The 17,996-nt window shown below is 35.5% G+C and overlaps 2 protein-coding genes across 5 annotated transcripts; both read left to right on the top strand.

Annotated features, from left to right (window-relative positions):
- The first annotated feature begins 9,780 nt into the window (after positions 1-9,780).
- LOC137745957 (UBP1-associated protein 2C) lies at positions 9,781-14,286 on the top strand. Of its 4 annotated transcripts, none has more exons than XM_068485987.2 (7): positions 9,781-10,019; positions 10,256-10,376; positions 10,548-10,691; positions 12,382-12,578; positions 12,693-12,768; positions 13,614-13,906; positions 14,001-14,286. In XM_068485987.2, exons 1-6 carry the CDS (start codon positions 9,883-9,885, stop codon positions 13,881-13,883), a joined length of 945 nt encoding a protein of 314 aa, XP_068342088.2. In that variant the 5' UTR covers positions 9,781-9,882; the 3' UTR covers positions 13,884-13,906; positions 14,001-14,286. The 4 variants fall into 4 exon arrangements, with proteins under 4 accessions (XP_068342088.2, XP_088536859.1, XP_068342089.2 ...); XM_068485988.2 differs by having other exon boundaries at positions 9,785-10,019; positions 13,614-13,917; XM_088680733.1 differs by lacking the exon at positions 10,256-10,376 and having other exon boundaries at positions 9,784-10,019; positions 10,556-10,691; positions 13,614-13,917.
- Positions 14,287-15,072: 786 nt separating this feature from the next.
- On the top strand, positions 15,073-17,470 carry LOC137745912 (transcription termination factor MTEF18, mitochondrial). Its single transcript, XM_068485945.2, has one exon. The coding sequence runs from the start codon at positions 15,371-15,373 to the stop codon at positions 17,111-17,113; it is 1,743 nt and encodes a 580-aa protein (XP_068342046.2). The 5' UTR covers positions 15,073-15,370; the 3' UTR covers positions 17,114-17,470.
- Positions 17,471-17,996: the final 526 nt, after the last annotated feature.

Genomic DNA, 17,996 nt, shown 5'->3' with positions numbered 1-17,996 from the left:
AAAACACAAATTTATAATGTTTTGTAGTGTCGGGGTAATGGATACTAACTATTGCAGATTTGATGGAATTATATCTCTCTCTTTTCCATCGTCATAACTGGAGTTCCCAAGGTTGCATGTGTAGTTTGGGAAATAGACAAAGCCATATTACATTTTAGTCCTTGTAGTTTACTACAATTTTCACTTTCGTCCTAGTTGTTTTCTTATTACATTTTCTTCCTTGTAGTTTCATTTTTCTTTTACTTTAGTCTAATCCGTCAACAAAGTAGATATCTCTCTACCCATGTTTGTGCACGTCTACTCATTGAATACTCCAAGTTAGAAATTGTTTTTTTGCCACATTTGAAATGTTTGAGTAATGATGGTAACAAAATAATGAAAGGACAAAATATAACAAAAGACTTTTTTAGCCAAAATGGTCTCTGAGATTTGCATTACACATTATTTTGATCCCTAAGATTGAAAATCAATAGAAATGTTCCCTGAGATTGTCCACCATCCATTATTTTGGTCATTCCATTAAAAACTCCGTTAAGTGTCCCGGAGCTCGTGGCCTGAAGTTTAGGCAATTTTCAAAGCTTCGTAACTCAATCGTTTGTTAACCAAATTCGACCCATATATATCAAAATGAAGACAGGAAAGTGTAGAACAAGATTATACCTATGTGAAAGACCAATGGTTGCCGGAGATGGCCAGAAAATAGTCTAAAAAGTGATTGGTTTAGGGGAATACTGGAAAACTCGCCGAAAACTGGGTAAACTTTAAACGTTCATAACTTTTTCAATACTCAACGAAATTGGGTGATTCAAAAACGAAAATCATACTTCTCGACGAGATGAAGAGAATGGTACTTTTTTGATGACTAAATCTCTGTGGTTTGGCCAGAAAACGGCTCGAAAGTTGTTGTCTTGGTCTCAAGTTAGCCAATTTCGATCCATTTTCTGGCGAAAACATGGAGAATTAACCATCGATAAAGGTACCATTTTCTTCATCTCATTGAGAAGTATGATTTTAGTTTTTGAATCACTCGATTTCGTTAAGTATTGAAGAAGTTATGAACGTTTAAAGTTTACCCAGTTTTTAGCGAGTTTTCTAGTTTTCTTGCCGATCAGTCACCTTTTAGGCTATTTTCCGGCAATCTCCGGAAACCATTGGGCTTACAAATAGATATAATCTTGTTCTACACTTTCCTATCTTCATTTTGATAAATTATGGATCGAATTTGGTTAAGAAACGATTAAGTTACGAAACTTTGAAAATTGCCTGAACTTCAGGCTAAGAGCTCCTCAACATTAACGGAGTTTTTAACGAAATGACCAAAATAATGGATGGTGGACAATCTTAGAGACCATTTCTATTGATTTTCAATCTCAGGAACCAAAGTGATATGTTATGCAAATCTCAGAAAGATAACAGCTTTTCGTTTAAAGGGAGTATTAAATATTTCTTTTTGGTGGGATTGATTTCAAAAGACTCGAAAAGAAGAAGGAAAAAAAATTATTCAATCTTAACGTAGATGAACAAAGTTATTGTCAGTGAATGTATGAGTCTCCATTTGAATATGATTTGTAATTCTTAAGAACGGAAAACATTATTATTAAAGAAAAATAAGTGAAGAAAAAATTACTTGATGATCCGGTATGCCAAGAAAAGATAGAGGAAGATATTGAAGAAAACGAAATCGTTATACCTGTTGAAAGTCCTACTTTGATTGGTGTAGATGTTCTGAAAGCAGAAGCTTTACAAGTTGTTGCAATTGGGAACCCAAAAGAAGATGAATTACAAACGACCAAGGAAGAGGCATCTCAAATAAAAGAGAAGTCGAGGTCAAGTTTTTCTTAAGTGGTAGAGAATATGAGAAAAGAGAATAATGATGAGAAAGAAATTTTGCAAGCGATTTCCCATGAGCTCCAAAAGGTTGAAGACCCACTTATGAACAACAAAATTCAAAGTATCGATTCTTTTGAAACCTCTATTGACATGGTTGTAGGTGACAAAGCCAATTTGAAAAATTTACAATCAACCAAGGTGAAGTTAAAAGTCAAAGTTGACTGTTCAGGCGAGTTTGTAATGCAAAAAGGAAATTATGCCGTTTATACTGTGAGTATCAAGATGCTAGTACTAAACTCATTTAAGGTATATAGTTCATGATCGTTCAGTCAAGGTATAATGTGTTGGAGTATGCCCGAAAAGAAATTAATGTGGCAACGCGTAACTAGTTATACGTGGCAACCCAATGTCGGATTGTCAACAATAAAAGGTAAGTGATAACATCCATCAATCGAGCGCATGATCCAATAACGGATAAGGAAGGTTCATTATTGAATGGGATGAGTCCAAGGAATAACTTAAGTAGTAGGGATGGGATTGAAAAGTCGTTTCAATCATGAGATACGTATCCTACAGGTTTTAAGTCCTAAATTATCTTCCTAGCCATAGGATGATCAAAAGGACTATCGAACATTCGCAAAGACCGATTTATGTCGTATTCAGTAGTATGTCTCAGACTACACGTGTAGTGACATGCAATTGACATAAAGGTGCTCTTCTATGAAATCGAGTTCATTGAACAATGACTAACTATAGAAGTGTATGAATAGAAGATTACCTACTTATCAATCGTACAACACTTCTAAGTTATGGAAGTAAATAGTTCTTAAACTGAAGCGTCACTAGTTATCTTGTGTTATGAATGTGATCCTTAGTCTGGCATCAAAACTCTCAAACAATAGTGGAGCATTATAATGTGAGGTTTGAGATCATGTGCATCAATATGGAGATACATGAATGCACAATAAGGAATCTGTCACCTTCTAGGTAATCATGAAGGTTTATATTCCAGAAGCCCCTTGACGATCTATCTCTAGAAGTCTTTAGTCAAAGCAACATATAAGAGATACATCATGACAATCATATTCATGCTTAATTAGAGTTTGAAAAATGTTCCATGATCTAAAATATATGAGCAGAATATAGTAGACAGAGGAACTGAATTGCATTGTAACCATAACTAAGGTTCTCAATATATGTTGTATGAATTCAAACATATTTTGATTAATTTGGATAGTTGAAAGTCATTACTAGATGTTACTATTCGGTTTGTGGATAATCCTACAAGGTTGAATTAGAATGGTTTCTAATTATGTAAACTTAAATTAATTTGATTAATCGAATTATCCACTGCCAGCTTTAGTTAGAACCAACAAGGTCACACACAATAAAATGATATCGAAGGATAAAATTGGTGAATGTTGATTTTGATATAAATGGTTTATATTACATGTTTAATTTTTTATTAATTAGTTTGGGCCTTCTATTTATTTTTGGTTAATGAACTAAAATAAAATAAGAAAGCCTAGTCTGAAAGGAAAAATCGAATTAATTAAACAAATAAAATAAGGAGTGAAACGGTGTCACATCTGCCCCGGGCCCCCACCACATTCCGGGCTCAACTCCACCATAACACGATATTGTCTGCTTTGGGCCCTGACCACTCCCTCATGGTTTTGTTTCTGTGAACTCACACAAGAACTTCTCAGTGGGTCACCCATCCTGGGATTGCTCTCGCGTGAACTCGCTTAATTTCGGAGTTCCAATAGAACCCGAAGCCAGTGAGCTCCCAAAAGGCCTCGTGCTAGGTAGAGATGAGAATATACATATAAGGTTTACAGGATTCACTCCTCTGGGCGATGTGGGATGTTACAATCCACCCCCCTTAGGGGCCCGACGTCCTCGTCAGCACGTCTTGATTTCGGTCGGGGTGTGCGGTAAGCCCAAATGAAATGGCTCCTATGTATGGGGCACACATGTGAAAAAAAAAGGATTAAATTATAATTGTATTGACTTATGGAATTGTTCTATACATAAGTCTAAAGGGTCTTTAGACCTAAGGGGTGGGTTTTACATATTGCGAAATCAAATTCAGAGAGAAGAGAATTAGGTTTTTCAATTTAGAGAAATTGAAAAACAAAACACCACACAATCACTTATTGGAAGAGAAGAACCTAACGGTACAAACATAGGAGCCATGCTTCATTTCATTAACGGTACACACAATCACCTATTCGATTAATCATTTTGCTAAATTATTTGAAGACATGCTTCAAAGAAACTAAGATTTTGGGTACAAACATATCGTATTGGATATAAAACTAAAAGTAATGAAGCCTTTGTATACATATAACTACCAAGCATTGTTTCTTGAAAGCATGTGCGGATTGACGATGCCATGTTAATATTCCAATACTTGTACATACAAGTGTCGACAATTGCCAAATTAGGATTCGGACTAACATGTTATAATATTTGTGGACAAATGCCACTACTGTATTGAATATGACACATAAATTTACAACAAATTATTAGTCTAATATTTGTATTTAGCTACTTTGTTGGGTTAGGTCATTATTCGCTTTAGTCCATTTTGTTGGGTTAGGTCCCTAATTATCCACATTAGCTTATTTTTATTATCCTTTTATTTAATTGTGATAAATGTTCTCTCTTATTTAGAGGACTATTTTTTAGTTACTTTCATATATTCTACCTCCATCACATGTTGAATGTATTTAATCAACTTATGGTATAGGTATCATGTCTAATGACATATAAATTTTCTTTTAACTATTTTTCCAAATAGTGGTTAGATTTTCATATTTAAATATTCAAAAAAAAAATGTGAATAAAGATGCATAAATCAAGAAGTTTAATTAAAATAGAAAAGTAGGACACTGGATTAAGGGCCAGTTTGGGATTGTTGTGCTTTTTTAATAAATTACTTATCTTGTGCTTTAAGAATAATCAGTTAAAAAATAAAATAAAGCAGTTGAATGTTTGATAAACTGTATTTTGAAAAGTGTTGTGAGTATAAAAAACAGTGTAAAAGCAATATCTAGGAGGATAAATAATGTAATTGTTTAAAATTAATGATCTTATTACATGATTTAAAAAGTATTCTAAAGGCTCAACTCCACTTTTTATTAAAGCGGCTTTTAAAAGCAACCTATAGGCTGCTTTTAAAAGCTGTTGTCTGGAGACTATTACTTTTAAAATAAGCAGTATATTTTATTTTTACCAAACATTTTTTTACTGTTTAACTTTAAAGTGAAGCAGTTTTGAGAGAAAAAAAGCAATACCAAACTGAGCCTAAATCCAATAACAGTCGAATTTTTGAGCCTACATCAAAGTACCCCCTTTTTTTATTAGATAAAAGTATTACTCAGTTTACAAGAAAAATATATGAACTATTTTGGCTTTAGATTAATACAATCTTACATGAACCTTTCTGGTAATTTCAAGGATCTTAATTTCTAATTTTTCTTTAATAGTTTGGAACTACTAAGTTGTTCGAAAAATGAACAATGAAAAACATGATGATTCTAAACTTTGTTATTGGGACAATACCAAAGTTGAAAAACGTCATGATTCTAAATTCTTCTTATTCGCACATTTGTTTATAATGGGAAAAGTTGTTATTTTCTCAATTTTTTTTCAACTTCGGTTATATCAATAAGCATTGGTCGTATCTATATATTCTTTTAAGAATAATCAAATGGACTACAATACAACTATGTATATTTATATTCAAATCTTACACTTGGAGTCTTGTGGAATAAACGGTGGTATTTGTATTCTGAAAAAAAATTGTATATTTATAGGGTTTTCTGTTGTTGGGCAAGAACATTAAGTACAAGGACTCCAATTGCTACTTGTTATTTTTATTAAGGTTTTTGAATCTTCTGATTTCAACTTCTTTCCCTTGAAAATGAATGAGCAGAAGATTGATTTCCAAGAAAGAATTCAACAAAGCCATGACTATATCAGTGAATTTGTTTCCACTACTTATGGTTATTCCCCTTCAGGTAGACATGTACTCTCGAGTAAAACACGAATTCGATGGACTCAAGATCTTCACCAAAAATTCGTTGAGTGTGTGAATTGTCTTGGGGGTGCTTACAGTAAGTAACTTGGTATGGTCTTGTGTAATTTACTATGAAATGACAATTGATGTATAAATGTTGAATTATCTGTTGATTCATTGTAGAAGCACCACCCAAGTCAATACTAAAGTTGATGAATGTAGATGGATTAACCATCTTTCATGTCAAAAGTCATTTGCAGGTATTAAGCAATTCCTAATATCTTTTATTTCTTGTTCTTATTTTAAGCTCTCCAAAAGTGTGATTCATCTTTCTCTTTTCCTTTTGATTCATCTTGTAGAAATTCCGAAATGCAGCATTCCCACCCGGCTCTGCAAAAGGTAAATATCAGATCATTAAAATTTAGGTTTAGTGTTTGTTTTACCATTAGTTAGGGTTTAGGTTGTTTTACCATTAGTTATGATCTATGTGACACTTTTTGTATATTGCAGGAAAATCTGAGAAAAGAACTACTTCGAATGTTGAACCCCAACTCGATGTTGAAACGTAATGCTAAACCTGATTGTTATTTTGTTCTTCAATTCACGTTGTTACGTTCGCTAGCTTCTTATAAACCTGTACATGATGTGAACTGTTTTGATAGTGGCTTGCATATCAAAAAGGCAATCCAACTTGAATTAGATGTCCAACAACATCTTCACGAACAGTTAGAGGTACATTCATGTGATCTTTTTTAGTGTCTTCTCAAATTATATATACATACATATATATATATATATATATATATATATAATTCTGAAAGAAAATTGTTAATTGTATAACAATCTAACATTAACTAACTTTTTCTGTATGTAGATTCAACGAAATTTACAATTGCAAATTGAAGAACAAGGGAAACAACTCAATAATATAAGTGAGCTGCTAATTGACCTGCAACTCAAGAACTCGGACACCACCTTCTACGAAGGTGCCCCATTAAGTAGTCTTGATGACGAGTTTATTGGTTTGTGTATTAATACATAATTGGGAATAAGCTAAGTCTTCAGACGTGAATGGATTCTGTTGTGATATTATTTATAGCACATGTGATTATGTAAATCACTAGTAAATTGTATTTAGGATACTAGAAGAGCCTATCCCTTTATGATTGTATACTTGCAAGAAAAGTGCAAGACAAGGAATCATATCCTGTTTATTATAAATAAAGGCACAAGGCATGAGGTATAACATACAAAATTCTTTAAACCCTTCTCCATCTCTCTCTGCCTTGCCATCTCTCCTTTCGTAAAATAGGCCACAACAGATTCATATATCTTACTTAATATTTTAGTCTGTTCATACTTAGTATTTTAGTCTTTACATAAAGTTTGTGTGACAATAATATTGCAACAATGACTTATTTGTACTGCAATTTTTTTTTTTTGGTGTGAAATCGATTAAGACTATTTGACACAAATTCGAGCTTTTGGTGCGATAAAAGACTCATTAAGATGATTCAACTTTTATGAGACTGACACTTGCGATCTTGTGCACACATTACACATTGCCATCTTTTTAATCCCTTTCAATCAAATTCACTTCCTTGCAAATTAGATTATCTTTGTATAAAAATAAAAAAAAATAAAGCAGTGACCAACTAATTATAGTAATGCATCATATGATTACGATCACAACTAATTCTCAAACCACTTGAAGTACTACTCATAATATTATAAGAGCTCATGCCGCAACCAGAAATGAGAGAGAAGCAAACGAAATTCGCAGTTCTTACAACTTTCATAGGATGAGGAATAATGTTGTTATGTTGCTATTTACATGCTAAGTAAAAATACTTTTGCTTGAAGCTTTAAATTATGTCCACATTCCACATCACTTCACGTCGGATTTTTCCCTTTGATCAGTAGCAAGTAACGTTTTTACTCTACAATTATAGATTTAGAAAATAATAATTGAATAAATGAAGAAAATAATTTTTTTTTAATTAATAAATATTCATTTATCGATATACTAAAAATATCTTAAATTTTTTTTGGTGTTGCCATGCCCACCCATTGTTTTATTTACCCATCACTTGAATGCGAATTTTTATTTTATTTTATTTTTTTTGACAAATTTAATCTCATGCAAAATGACCTGTAAGATCTAAACAAAACAAGATACTAAAAATTAGTAAGTGATATAAGAGAACTCTTAACGTCACTAGCCAGTACTCACTCAACCATTTTTGTTGGCAAGGCGACCAAAGAACACTCAATGACACCAAGAAATATCCAATCGCCCAAGTAAACTGCAATCGTGCACCAGATTCCTCCTTCCCACTATTCCAGACTTGAACTTTTCGTGCAAATCTCCTTGATTTCGACGACACAGTCATCACAGAGCAACCGGGGGAAGGAGACCTCGTGAGGACAAAGACGAGGCACCGTCTATGTGCGATTGTTCTTGGTAAAAATCATTATGCATGCAACAGAGACGAGGGGAAGGCAATAGAGAGAGAGTAGAAAGAGAATTTGAATCCCCCTCGTCCGGAACTTAGGAGAAAAGAGGGTGTTTGTCATCGCCGCGCAAGGTAGCAGATACAGATGCTAGGTTTTTTGAGATTACCTTCAGTTTTTTGTTTTATTTTATTTGTTTTGTATCAAAGACAAAGTGCATCAAGGTTATTTTAGGAATTAGGTGCGTGAGAAAAGAGCATTTTTATTTTTTAACTTTTAGTTGTGAGTGAGAATATAAGATGGTGTGCGGAAATAAGACTATAGTTTGACATTAGCAGCACTTTTTTTTTGTTTTAGTACAAAAATATATTTCATATTAAAGGGAGGGGAAGTTCGGTTAAGCCACACAATAGGGCAGCTTAATTTAGTATCGAATTTGCCATTCACAAGATTCGAACCTAAAACCTCTCTTTTACAAGTAAAGAAGAATACCACCATATAGGGCTAGGCACGGGCGGGGCCGGACCTGGTGGAAAATAAAACGAGGCGAGTCGAGCCAGAGAACAGAAAAATGAAAGTTGGAACCGGACCTAACCCAACCCGTTTAAAACGGGCTGGTTCCTAGGGATCCTCAGGTCATTCCTGCTTGTTGTGCTTCTCTTGACCTGCAACAAACAACGAACAAATGAAGCTATGAAACTTCATGAAATTTCAAGTTTCCAGCGTCCTACCTGTATGTTTCAGCTCAAATTCTTGCAAATAACACCAACCCATATAAAAAAACATACATAATAATGCAATTTTCAACCCAAATAAATAAAAAAAAACAATTTTGATCTAAGTGAGCTTCATACAACAGCAGGTATTACACGCTGAAAATTTCAAGATGGGTTGTCATGTGGTGGTCGAAGTTGAGAGGAGTTGAGAAGGGAGCTCAACTATCTAGAATTCAATCAGTCCGGGAGTCGGTCAGTCTGGTAGAGAGAGATCGAGAGGGAGGAGAGTCTCCTTGTTTAAGAATTGACGAAGACGATCTGGGAGAGAGAGATCAAGAGGGAGGAGAGTCCTTGAGTTTAAGAATCAATGAAGACGATTTGGGAGAGAGGGATCGAGAGGAAGGAAAGTCTCTGAGTTTAAGAATCGACGAAGACATCGAGATTCAACGAAGACAATCTGAGGAGAAACGGAGAAACCGAGAAAGGAATTTGTAGAGAGACCCCTGTGGGTGTTAGAGAAGAATTGAATACATGTGCAAATGGTCCGTGGCGTGGGCCCGTGTAATCAGAAATTGGACTAGTCCCGCCTCACCATTTATTTAGATCCACCTCGCTCCGTTTCGTGTATGAAATATAAGGCCCTGCCCTGAATCTGTCTTGCAACCGTCCTGAACCGCCCCGATCTGCGGGTCCAGCCCGTTTACCCAGCCCTTCTAAGTTACAGCACTCATCTTTTTATTCCGTAATTATATTGTTTTTTATAACCAAACGTCTAATTTTACAAGTACAAACCGCAGGCGCTCGTAGCGGCTCCGTTGCCGCGATACACAGAGAGAGAAAAGAAGCAAAGTAAAAATGGAGGACGTAAAGAAGAGAAAGCTCGAAGATGCTTCGGGCAACGATGACGATATCTCAAGAAATTCGGAGGACCACCTTCGCTCCTTGCTCGAACCTCTTGCCAAACCCCAGCTCGTTGATCTCCTCGCTAAACTGTGCGTTAGGCATTTTAATTTTTGAATTGTCTGAATTGGGTTTTCATTAATTTCTGTGAATTTTCCAAATTTTACCCCTTTCCTGTTGATTTTGAATAATGGGTTCTTGAATTTGAATCTTGAACTCCATATTGCATGTGAGAATGCTTTGTATGGTGTACAATGGGTGTTCCCTGAGGGAATTGTGTGGCTGTGATTGACTCTCTGCATGTGGTGTTTGATTGCATGTTATATAGAGGTTCCCAATATCCTTCAATTGCAGAAGAAATTAAGGGTGTTGCTAGTGCAGATCCTGTTCATAGAAAGCTTTTCGTTCGTGGGTTGGCCTGGAACACCTCTTCCGAAACCTTGCGTGCTGTGAGTGCATTGCCTGTTGTGTTTCGCATGTCATGTTTGTCTCATAATCGCATATGGTATTGACTTAGAGATACCCAATTCGTAAAACGATTATGTAAATGTATAATGAGCACAAACCGTTGTTGCATTGTGCTGAACATTCATTGAAAGGCCATGTTTGTTGTTGTTCAGGCATTTAGTGAGCATGGAGAGATTGAGGAAGGGGCTGTCATCTATGAAAAAGCAAATGGGAAATCGCGTGGCTATGGTTTTATTACTTACAAGCACATGGAGTCTACTCAGTGTGCGCTCAGAGCACCTAGCAAGTTGATTGATGTAAGCATGTAACACATTGGAAGTCTAATTTCGTTTCTTCATTGAGTTTTTCTGTCCGTGAATAGTGAATATAAAGTAGAGTCTTGATCAGTTCAGTAGGCACGTTGACCGGATATTCTCATGGTGCGTGTGGTAGACCCACTTACGACCAAAGTAGAGACATAAGGGTAAAATGGTTTTAAAGTCTTTCGGTCTATTTTTTAACCCTTGAACTTGATTTTCTTTCTTTTGAAACTGGAGGATAATTTTTTAGAATAAGGAATGGAATTAATTCAAATGCTTTGAATTATAGAATCTGGCTGCGGTAGCTGGTACTTGTGCAGTTGAGTACTTGTCAAACATTAGCAGTTTTTTTTTTCTAATTTAAAGATAATTAGTGTTAAAATAAACAAAAACAGTGTTATTGCAATTATTTTGTGGTTGGAATAAAATGTCTTTTGTTGTTGTTTGTAGGCATTTATTAGAGGATATTGGCTTAGTATGTTTTTTACAGTTCAAATTTAAGCAGTTTTTTGCTGTATGAATTTTACGGTTAGAAGGTCTTTTGTTGTTACTTGTAGGCATTTGTTTAGTAGGAAGTATTGATTTGATAGAATTTTTAAATCTTAAACATATAAGGTTATTTAAATAAATGCTAATTACAAAAACTGTAATTACATATATGTTTCTAAGTAAATAGAGAGTATTATACACCAATAACAAACAAGAGATGTCTCCTAGCCATCTTTAAATGGGAGAGCTTTCTATAAAACAAAAGGAAAAATAAACTGGAAAACATCGTAGTTTCAGAAAAACAAAGGTACAAGTGTTCTAACACATCAAGTTATACATATATAAGAGTGTGTATAAGGACACATACCATATGTTAAGTTGTTTAACAGAACCTAACAGTGAATATGATAAAGTTTAGTTTTTGTAAGTATTAAACGGGTTGATTACCAACTAACAACAATTTTTGGTTGGCCTGTTGCTATGCGTCCGTACATTTTTTAGCCCTGCTTTGCTGTCTTATTTGTTTAGTCTAGCTTGCATCTTCTAGCTAAAGTGGACTACTTGTCCCCTGTTTATTTTGTTTTTTCCAATGAAATTTTGTTTCCTATAAAAGTAGAAATAAAATTAGGCATTGCCTATATTACTCTGTGTCAACAACTAGAAGCAACGCATTTTACTTCAGATTGGTACTTCTTAAGTTAAGTTTATCTAGCCATCACTTACCCTTCGAGGAACAATCTGAAGTTAGATATATGAGATAAGCATTACATTGACCTTTTTTACGTTTCCAGGAAAAATACACAAGTTATCGTACCCTGTTACTACTTTTTAATTTTTATTAGTTCTGGTTTCATCTTGTTTCATGACCACTTTTGTGAGCTCGAGCATTGCTAAAAGAAATTTGTTGGGGGTGGGCCAAGGCTAAGTTGAGAACTGAGTGGGATGTGAGTTGAGAACTGAGTGATGGGATGGGTGATGGCCCTAATTGGGGCTAAGTGCTGCTCATTTGGATATGTCAAATGTATGTAAATTTAGTTTTTAACATGTAATTTATCGTTATTTAAAGAAAGACTTGGCTGGCTATAGTCTACTAGGCCTAGCTGGTCCAACTAATAGTTCTCCTTCTTGTTGTACCATAAGGGTTTTGTTTTCACTTCTATATTCTTTCAGCTAAAATGACTTTTTTTTTTTCTTTTAGGGTCGCCTTGCTGTTTGTAATCTAGCAGCTGAGGGGTTAAGTGGGACACCTGCTACACTTGATCTTACCCAGAGGAAACTCTACATTGGGGGCTTGTCTCCAAATGTCACAAGTGAGATGCTTCTCCACTTTTTTGGCAGGCATGGTGATATAGAAGAAGGTTCAGTTGCATATGATAAAGATTCAAATGAGTCACGGTATAATTAAATTTATTTTCATATTATGTTAAAAAACTTGTGTATTTTGTCCTTGTCCTTGCCACAATATGCTGCAAACTGTGCAATGTTATTGTGTTTTTCTTTTCTTTGTAGTGGGTTTGGCTTTGTTACATACAGGACGGTGGAGGCTGCAAAGAAGGCCATAGATGATCCACAAAAGACCCTTGGGGTTAGTGATGATAAGCCTTATGCGTATTGATAGCATTTACTTCTGTTTCCTAAAAGCATGACCCTTTGATTATAGAGGTCCTGAATCAGCTTATGCCCAGAATAGTTTTCTTTTGTTGGACTTGCAATATATCTTATGGTGAAAATTGTTTTCTTTGATTATAACGGTCCTGAATTTAAATTTTGAATGTACTTTCTTTTCTTAACATGGTGTTTATCTTTTTTCTCTTATGGGTTACACCAAATCCAGTATGGTACCCGTCACTCTTTAAGAACCATTTTAGATTGTGTTACCTGTAGTGCCCCTATCATGAGGGGAAATTGTCGGAATAGTTGTGGAAGTAACAACCACATTGTGTAGGGTTGGGGTTCCAGCTCGAACACATACCTTTATAGTTTCATCAGAATGAACCTCTAAATACCCTTTGGAGTTTGAGTGTTTCTTTATGAGTTCTAAACTAATGGTAACCTACTCGAATATGTGAAGAAAATAGGAAGGAAATGGATGTTAGTTGGTAGGAGCAGATTGGACACTCCTGTAGTTCAATTCTTCTCGATTGGAACTGATGGTGTTTTAATTGTAATGTGTTGCCTATAAGTTTATTGGTTCCTATGCTTCGCATACCTTATTCAGGTTTTTTAATTTATTGTTTTCATCCTTAATATGAAACCTGATTTATCAGATTCAGTTGACATAGCTTAGTTTAATACTTTCAATGTATTTTCTATTGTGGTTATATTAGAAAGTTTTGAGATCATGCCACTCATAAGATTTCTAGTCGCTCGCAATCAAATTCCTATAAGCACGGGGAAGCAATCTTCTAAAGTATTGTATGGTGGTTGCAGGGGAGAAATATCATTGTGAAGCTTGCAGATTCACACAAGGGCAGAACAGTACAAACACAGCTACCCCCAGCAATGGTTCCGATGGCCTTACCTCTAGCGCCGCCTGGATATCCCCAGCCTGGAAAAGCACATGCTGGCACCACCCCTGTCGGTTACGGCTATCCTCAAACTATAGCGGCATACCCCGATTCTTCTTACCCAATTCCTCCCCAACCACCATACCCGGCACAGTCACAAATTCCCTACCCATATTACATTGGCAAACAATGATTTACGACAATTTTCAGAAGATGGTAATATTCAGGTCCGCTTTCGTTTCATTTCCGATAATACAAATACCGCAGTTGTGGTTGCATTTCTCATTCGTGGGACATCATTGGTTTGCAGGCATCTGATCTAGCTTTGCACTTGTGGAAATTGTGCGGTGAGAATGCGTTTCGGGAATCGACGGCATAGAAGCTATGGTTCTGGAATGGTGGTGTCTTACTAGAAATGTTGCTTCTTCTTGTAATGTATAGTTGAAAACCTTTCATTTTTCAACTAGAATTGTTGCTTCTTGCATAGTTTTTTTACATGTGTTGATGGAGTTTAAATTTAAACAATGAAATTTAATCGTAATGGAAATTGAAATTTTCAGAAGTTAAATAAAGGGAAGATATTTGTATTTCAAAAATTGGAGTTTTTAAATTCTCTCTCATTGTTTTTCACTTTCTCAATGAGTAAACATCGATGCAACCTTCAAAACCAATCTATGAAAGTCGGAGGTATTGAATCAGGATTTTAAGAAGTTTATATAAGTCATGGGTCGATAGAAAACTGGGTGTGTACAATCATGACTTTAAAAGAGTTTATAAATTTTTATGTATATTTAATTAGGGTTTTGATTTTATAGGATTTTGTCGGATTTTGAGGACTTGCATAGTATTGTCTTTGAAAATTTGAAAGAATTCGCCTAAATTAATACAGAGTCTACAAATTATAAATATATCGATTGTATAAAAACAAAAAAACAAAAATACTTTTTATTCAAAATGGTTATTAAGATTGACATAGCTTCTTACGTTAGTTCTTGATAATGAAAAACGATAGAAGTGGTCCTTGAGTTTCTTTTGTAAATCATTTTGGTCATTCCGTGAAAAATCTTTTAATATCCTCGTTAAATTGTCACATAAACGACCACGTAACCACGTTTTTAAAGGTATTTTTGTCAAACCAACCTCTTCACTTAACGAGAATAATGGAAATTTTTTTACAGAATGACCAAAATAATTTAGGTGAACAAACTCAGAAACCATTTTTTTTAATCAAATTTTATTGTCGGGACCAAAATGAAGAGTTATGTCAATTTCAGTAACTATTACGATTAAAAAGTGAAAAATAAATATAAATGTGTCACCAAGTGGATCGTACAACTCACAAGATAGGGATCAAATTGTTATTGATTTTAAATTACATGGGTAGAAGGTGTAATTAACCTCAAACTCAACACCTTCTCATACGGGGTTTTCCTTGTTCTGCATTTGGATGACAACCAAAGTTCAAAAACCCTTCCCGGCGGCGATTCAAACAGAACTGAATTGGGATTACAGTTTGAATGAAGCCACTCATCAGCTTCAGTGCAGCAAACTCTGCAGCCGAAGCTCCCAAGGTAACCCTTTCGTTCCGAAAGACTTGATATTTCCATTTCATTCAGCAGAAAGTCTTGGCATTTGAGCTTCTGTAGTAATCACTAGGCTTGGAATCTCATCAAACTGGTGATGACCCATTTGAAAAAATTCAGAACAGCATCCGTTCTCAAATGGGTTTCTTCCAATTTTGATGAAAACCACCTTAGATCAACAACCCCACTTCACCCAATTGGGTATTACTTTTTCCTCAATGTTCAAAACCCTAGGTTTTACAGCACCAAAAGGGCTCCTCGTGTGACTGAAAGTCGCGAAAACCTGGATAAAGCTTTGATTGGCAATGGAAAACAGTTAAAAGAAGCGCAAGCTGCATTGCTGGATTACTTGTATTGTACTAGAAGCTTACAGTTTGGGGATGCTGAGAATATGAGTAAAAACTCCCCACATTTTCTCAGGAAGCTTCTTAACTGCGTTGATAATGAAACGGAAGTTGGTCCTTCAATTGCCCGGTTCTTGCGTTACCACCCTATCAATGAGTTTGAACCTTTCTTTGAGAGCCTGGGCTTGAATCCTTCCGAGTATGTTTCTTATCTTCCGCGGAATTTGATGTTCTTGACTGATGATGGTTTGTTGCTTCATAATTACACGGTTCTGTGGCGTTATGGAATTGCACGCAATAAGATCGGAAAGATATATAGAGAAGCAGCAGAAGTCTTTCGATATGATTTTGAGGTTTTGGAATCGAAACTTCAGGCTTATGAAGAACTAGGTATCAGCCAATCTGCTTTGATTAAGTTCATTGTTGCTAGTCCTTATCTTTTAATTGGGGATGTGAATGCGGCATTTGTTGAGGTATTGGAAAGATTGAAGAGTTCTGGATTTGAAACCAGTTGGATTGTGGAGAATTTATTGGAAGAACATTCTTATAACTGGAGTCGGATGCTTGAAGTTCTACATTTGTTTAGTGAGATGGGCTGCAGCAATGAGCAATTGGGTCAACTAATTGGTGGGCACGCAGATATTTTATTTGAGGCTTCAGGGGAAACAACATTTTCATTAATTGGGTTCTTACTGAAATTTGGATCCACAATGAGCGAGATATATTCAGTGTTTCTACGGTTTCCAGAAATTCAAGTTACGAAATTTTTCTTGAATTTGAGAAAATGCATTTTGGTCTTTAATGAGATTGAGATGGAGGCTGCAGATATTGGGAAGATTATCCGTTCTCATCCCCTGTTACTGGGTTCATGTTCTATGAAAAGAACTAACAGCTTACTTGCTTACTTGAAAGTCGGAAAGAAGCGCCTGTCGAGGTACATACAGGAGAATCCAGAAGAATTAAAAAATTGGGTTTTGGGTAGAAGAGTTGTGCCACTTCCAAATGTCAGAGGGGACAACGCTCAGAAGACTCAGTTCTTGTTAGACATAGGCTTTGTAGAGAACTCAGACAAAATGAAGAACGCACTAAAGGTATTTCGAGGAAAAGGAACGGAGCTCAAAGAAAGATTCGATTGCATTGTCAATGCTGGTTTGACAAGCGAGGATGTCTGTGAAATGATTAAGGTATCCCCGCAAATACTTAACCAGAGAAAGGATGTGTTAGAAATGAAGATTGATTTTCTTGTAAATCATTTGGGTTATCCTGTATCATCTTTGGTGGACTTTCCGTCTTTTCTTGCCTACAGAATTGAAAGGGTCAATCTTAGGGTATCGATGTACAATTGGCTCAAGGCTCAAGGAACAGCAGACTCTAAGCTTGCCTTGGGCACCATTATTGCAATGTCAGATGCTAAGTTTTTAAGGTTATATGTAAATCCTCATCCTACTGGTCCGAAAGTTTGGGAAGATTTCAAGAGTAAAATTTATTCCTCATAATAAAAAAGTCTTTTCTTCTACTATTAAGGTTCTGGAATCTGCATTGCTTCGCGATCCCAACTCAGCGCTAAGGTACTAACATACTTGTTCCTTTTTCTTTTACGTGTGAGATTTTTATTGAGCATTAACAGTACTCAGGTTATATGATTTTTTGTATTAGTCATCCGTGTTTTAAGTGTAATGCGAAATGTTTTAAAGTTGCATCGGACCAAAACCAATTTGGAAAGGGTAGAGTTCCAACGATTTTATGTATATCTAAGGCAAGGTCGTGGATAAATTGTTATTGGGGTGCAATGTTAAACCCTAAGTAGGTTACAGAAAACTGATTGGCAGTAAGTGTATATGTTCAGCATTTTATACATGTTCTGTTTAGATGACCTATGAGAATATTAAATCGAATCCATCATGTCTGCACTTTGCGGTGATGTAATGGTTTATAATATCATCTTCAGTATAATGGTATTCTTCTTTTCGATTTGGTTAAGTTTTGAGTATCAATTTATCTCCGAAGAAGAAGACGACGAAGATGACTGATACCTCCTCACTGCTTTTGTCGTCTTCTTTTTCGATATTAATTGAATCCATCATGTCTGCACTTTGCGGCAACGAAATGGTTTATAATATCATCTATAGCATAATGGTATTCGTCTTTTTGTTTTGGTTAAGTTTTGAGTATCAAGTTTCTCCGAAGAAGAAGAAGACGGCGATGAAGACTGATACATCACTGCTTTCATACTCTTGTTGTAACAAAGGATGGAGGACGTACTCCCCTACATTACATAATATGTACAGCCAAATTGTTTTCTTAGCTTTGCAGGGATGACGCCTGGGCATGCGGTGCCGCGTCTCTTTTCTTGTAAACCCCTGCAAGGCTTGTCTTGCT

The sequence above is a fragment of the Pyrus communis genome, chromosome 12 (genome assembly GCF_041283825.1).
Source record: "Pyrus communis isolate YQ-2024b chromosome 12, ASM4128382v1, whole genome shotgun sequence".
NCBI classification, from domain to species: domain Eukaryota; kingdom Viridiplantae; phylum Streptophyta; class Magnoliopsida; order Rosales; family Rosaceae; genus Pyrus; species Pyrus communis.
This window is presented reverse-complemented; position numbering and strand designations above follow the sequence as displayed.

Bases quoted from the DNA above. Each gene is read 5' to 3' on its own strand.
- LOC137745912 (XM_068485945.2), top strand. From the start codon at position 15,371: ATGACCCATTTGAAAAAATTCAGAACAGCATCCGTTCTCAAATGGGTT.
- LOC137745957 (XM_068485987.2), top strand. From the start codon at position 9,883: ATGGAGGACGTAAAGAAGAGAAAGCTCGAAGATGCTTCGGGCAACGAT. The intron at 10,377-10,547 runs GTGAGTGCATTG...GTTGTTGTTCAG, and splicing joins CTTCCGAAACCTTGCGTGCT to GCATTTAGTGAGCATGGAGA. The intron at 10,692-12,381 runs GTAAGCATGTAA...TTTTTCTTTTAG, and splicing joins CACCTAGCAAGTTGATTGAT to GGTCGCCTTGCTGTTTGTAA.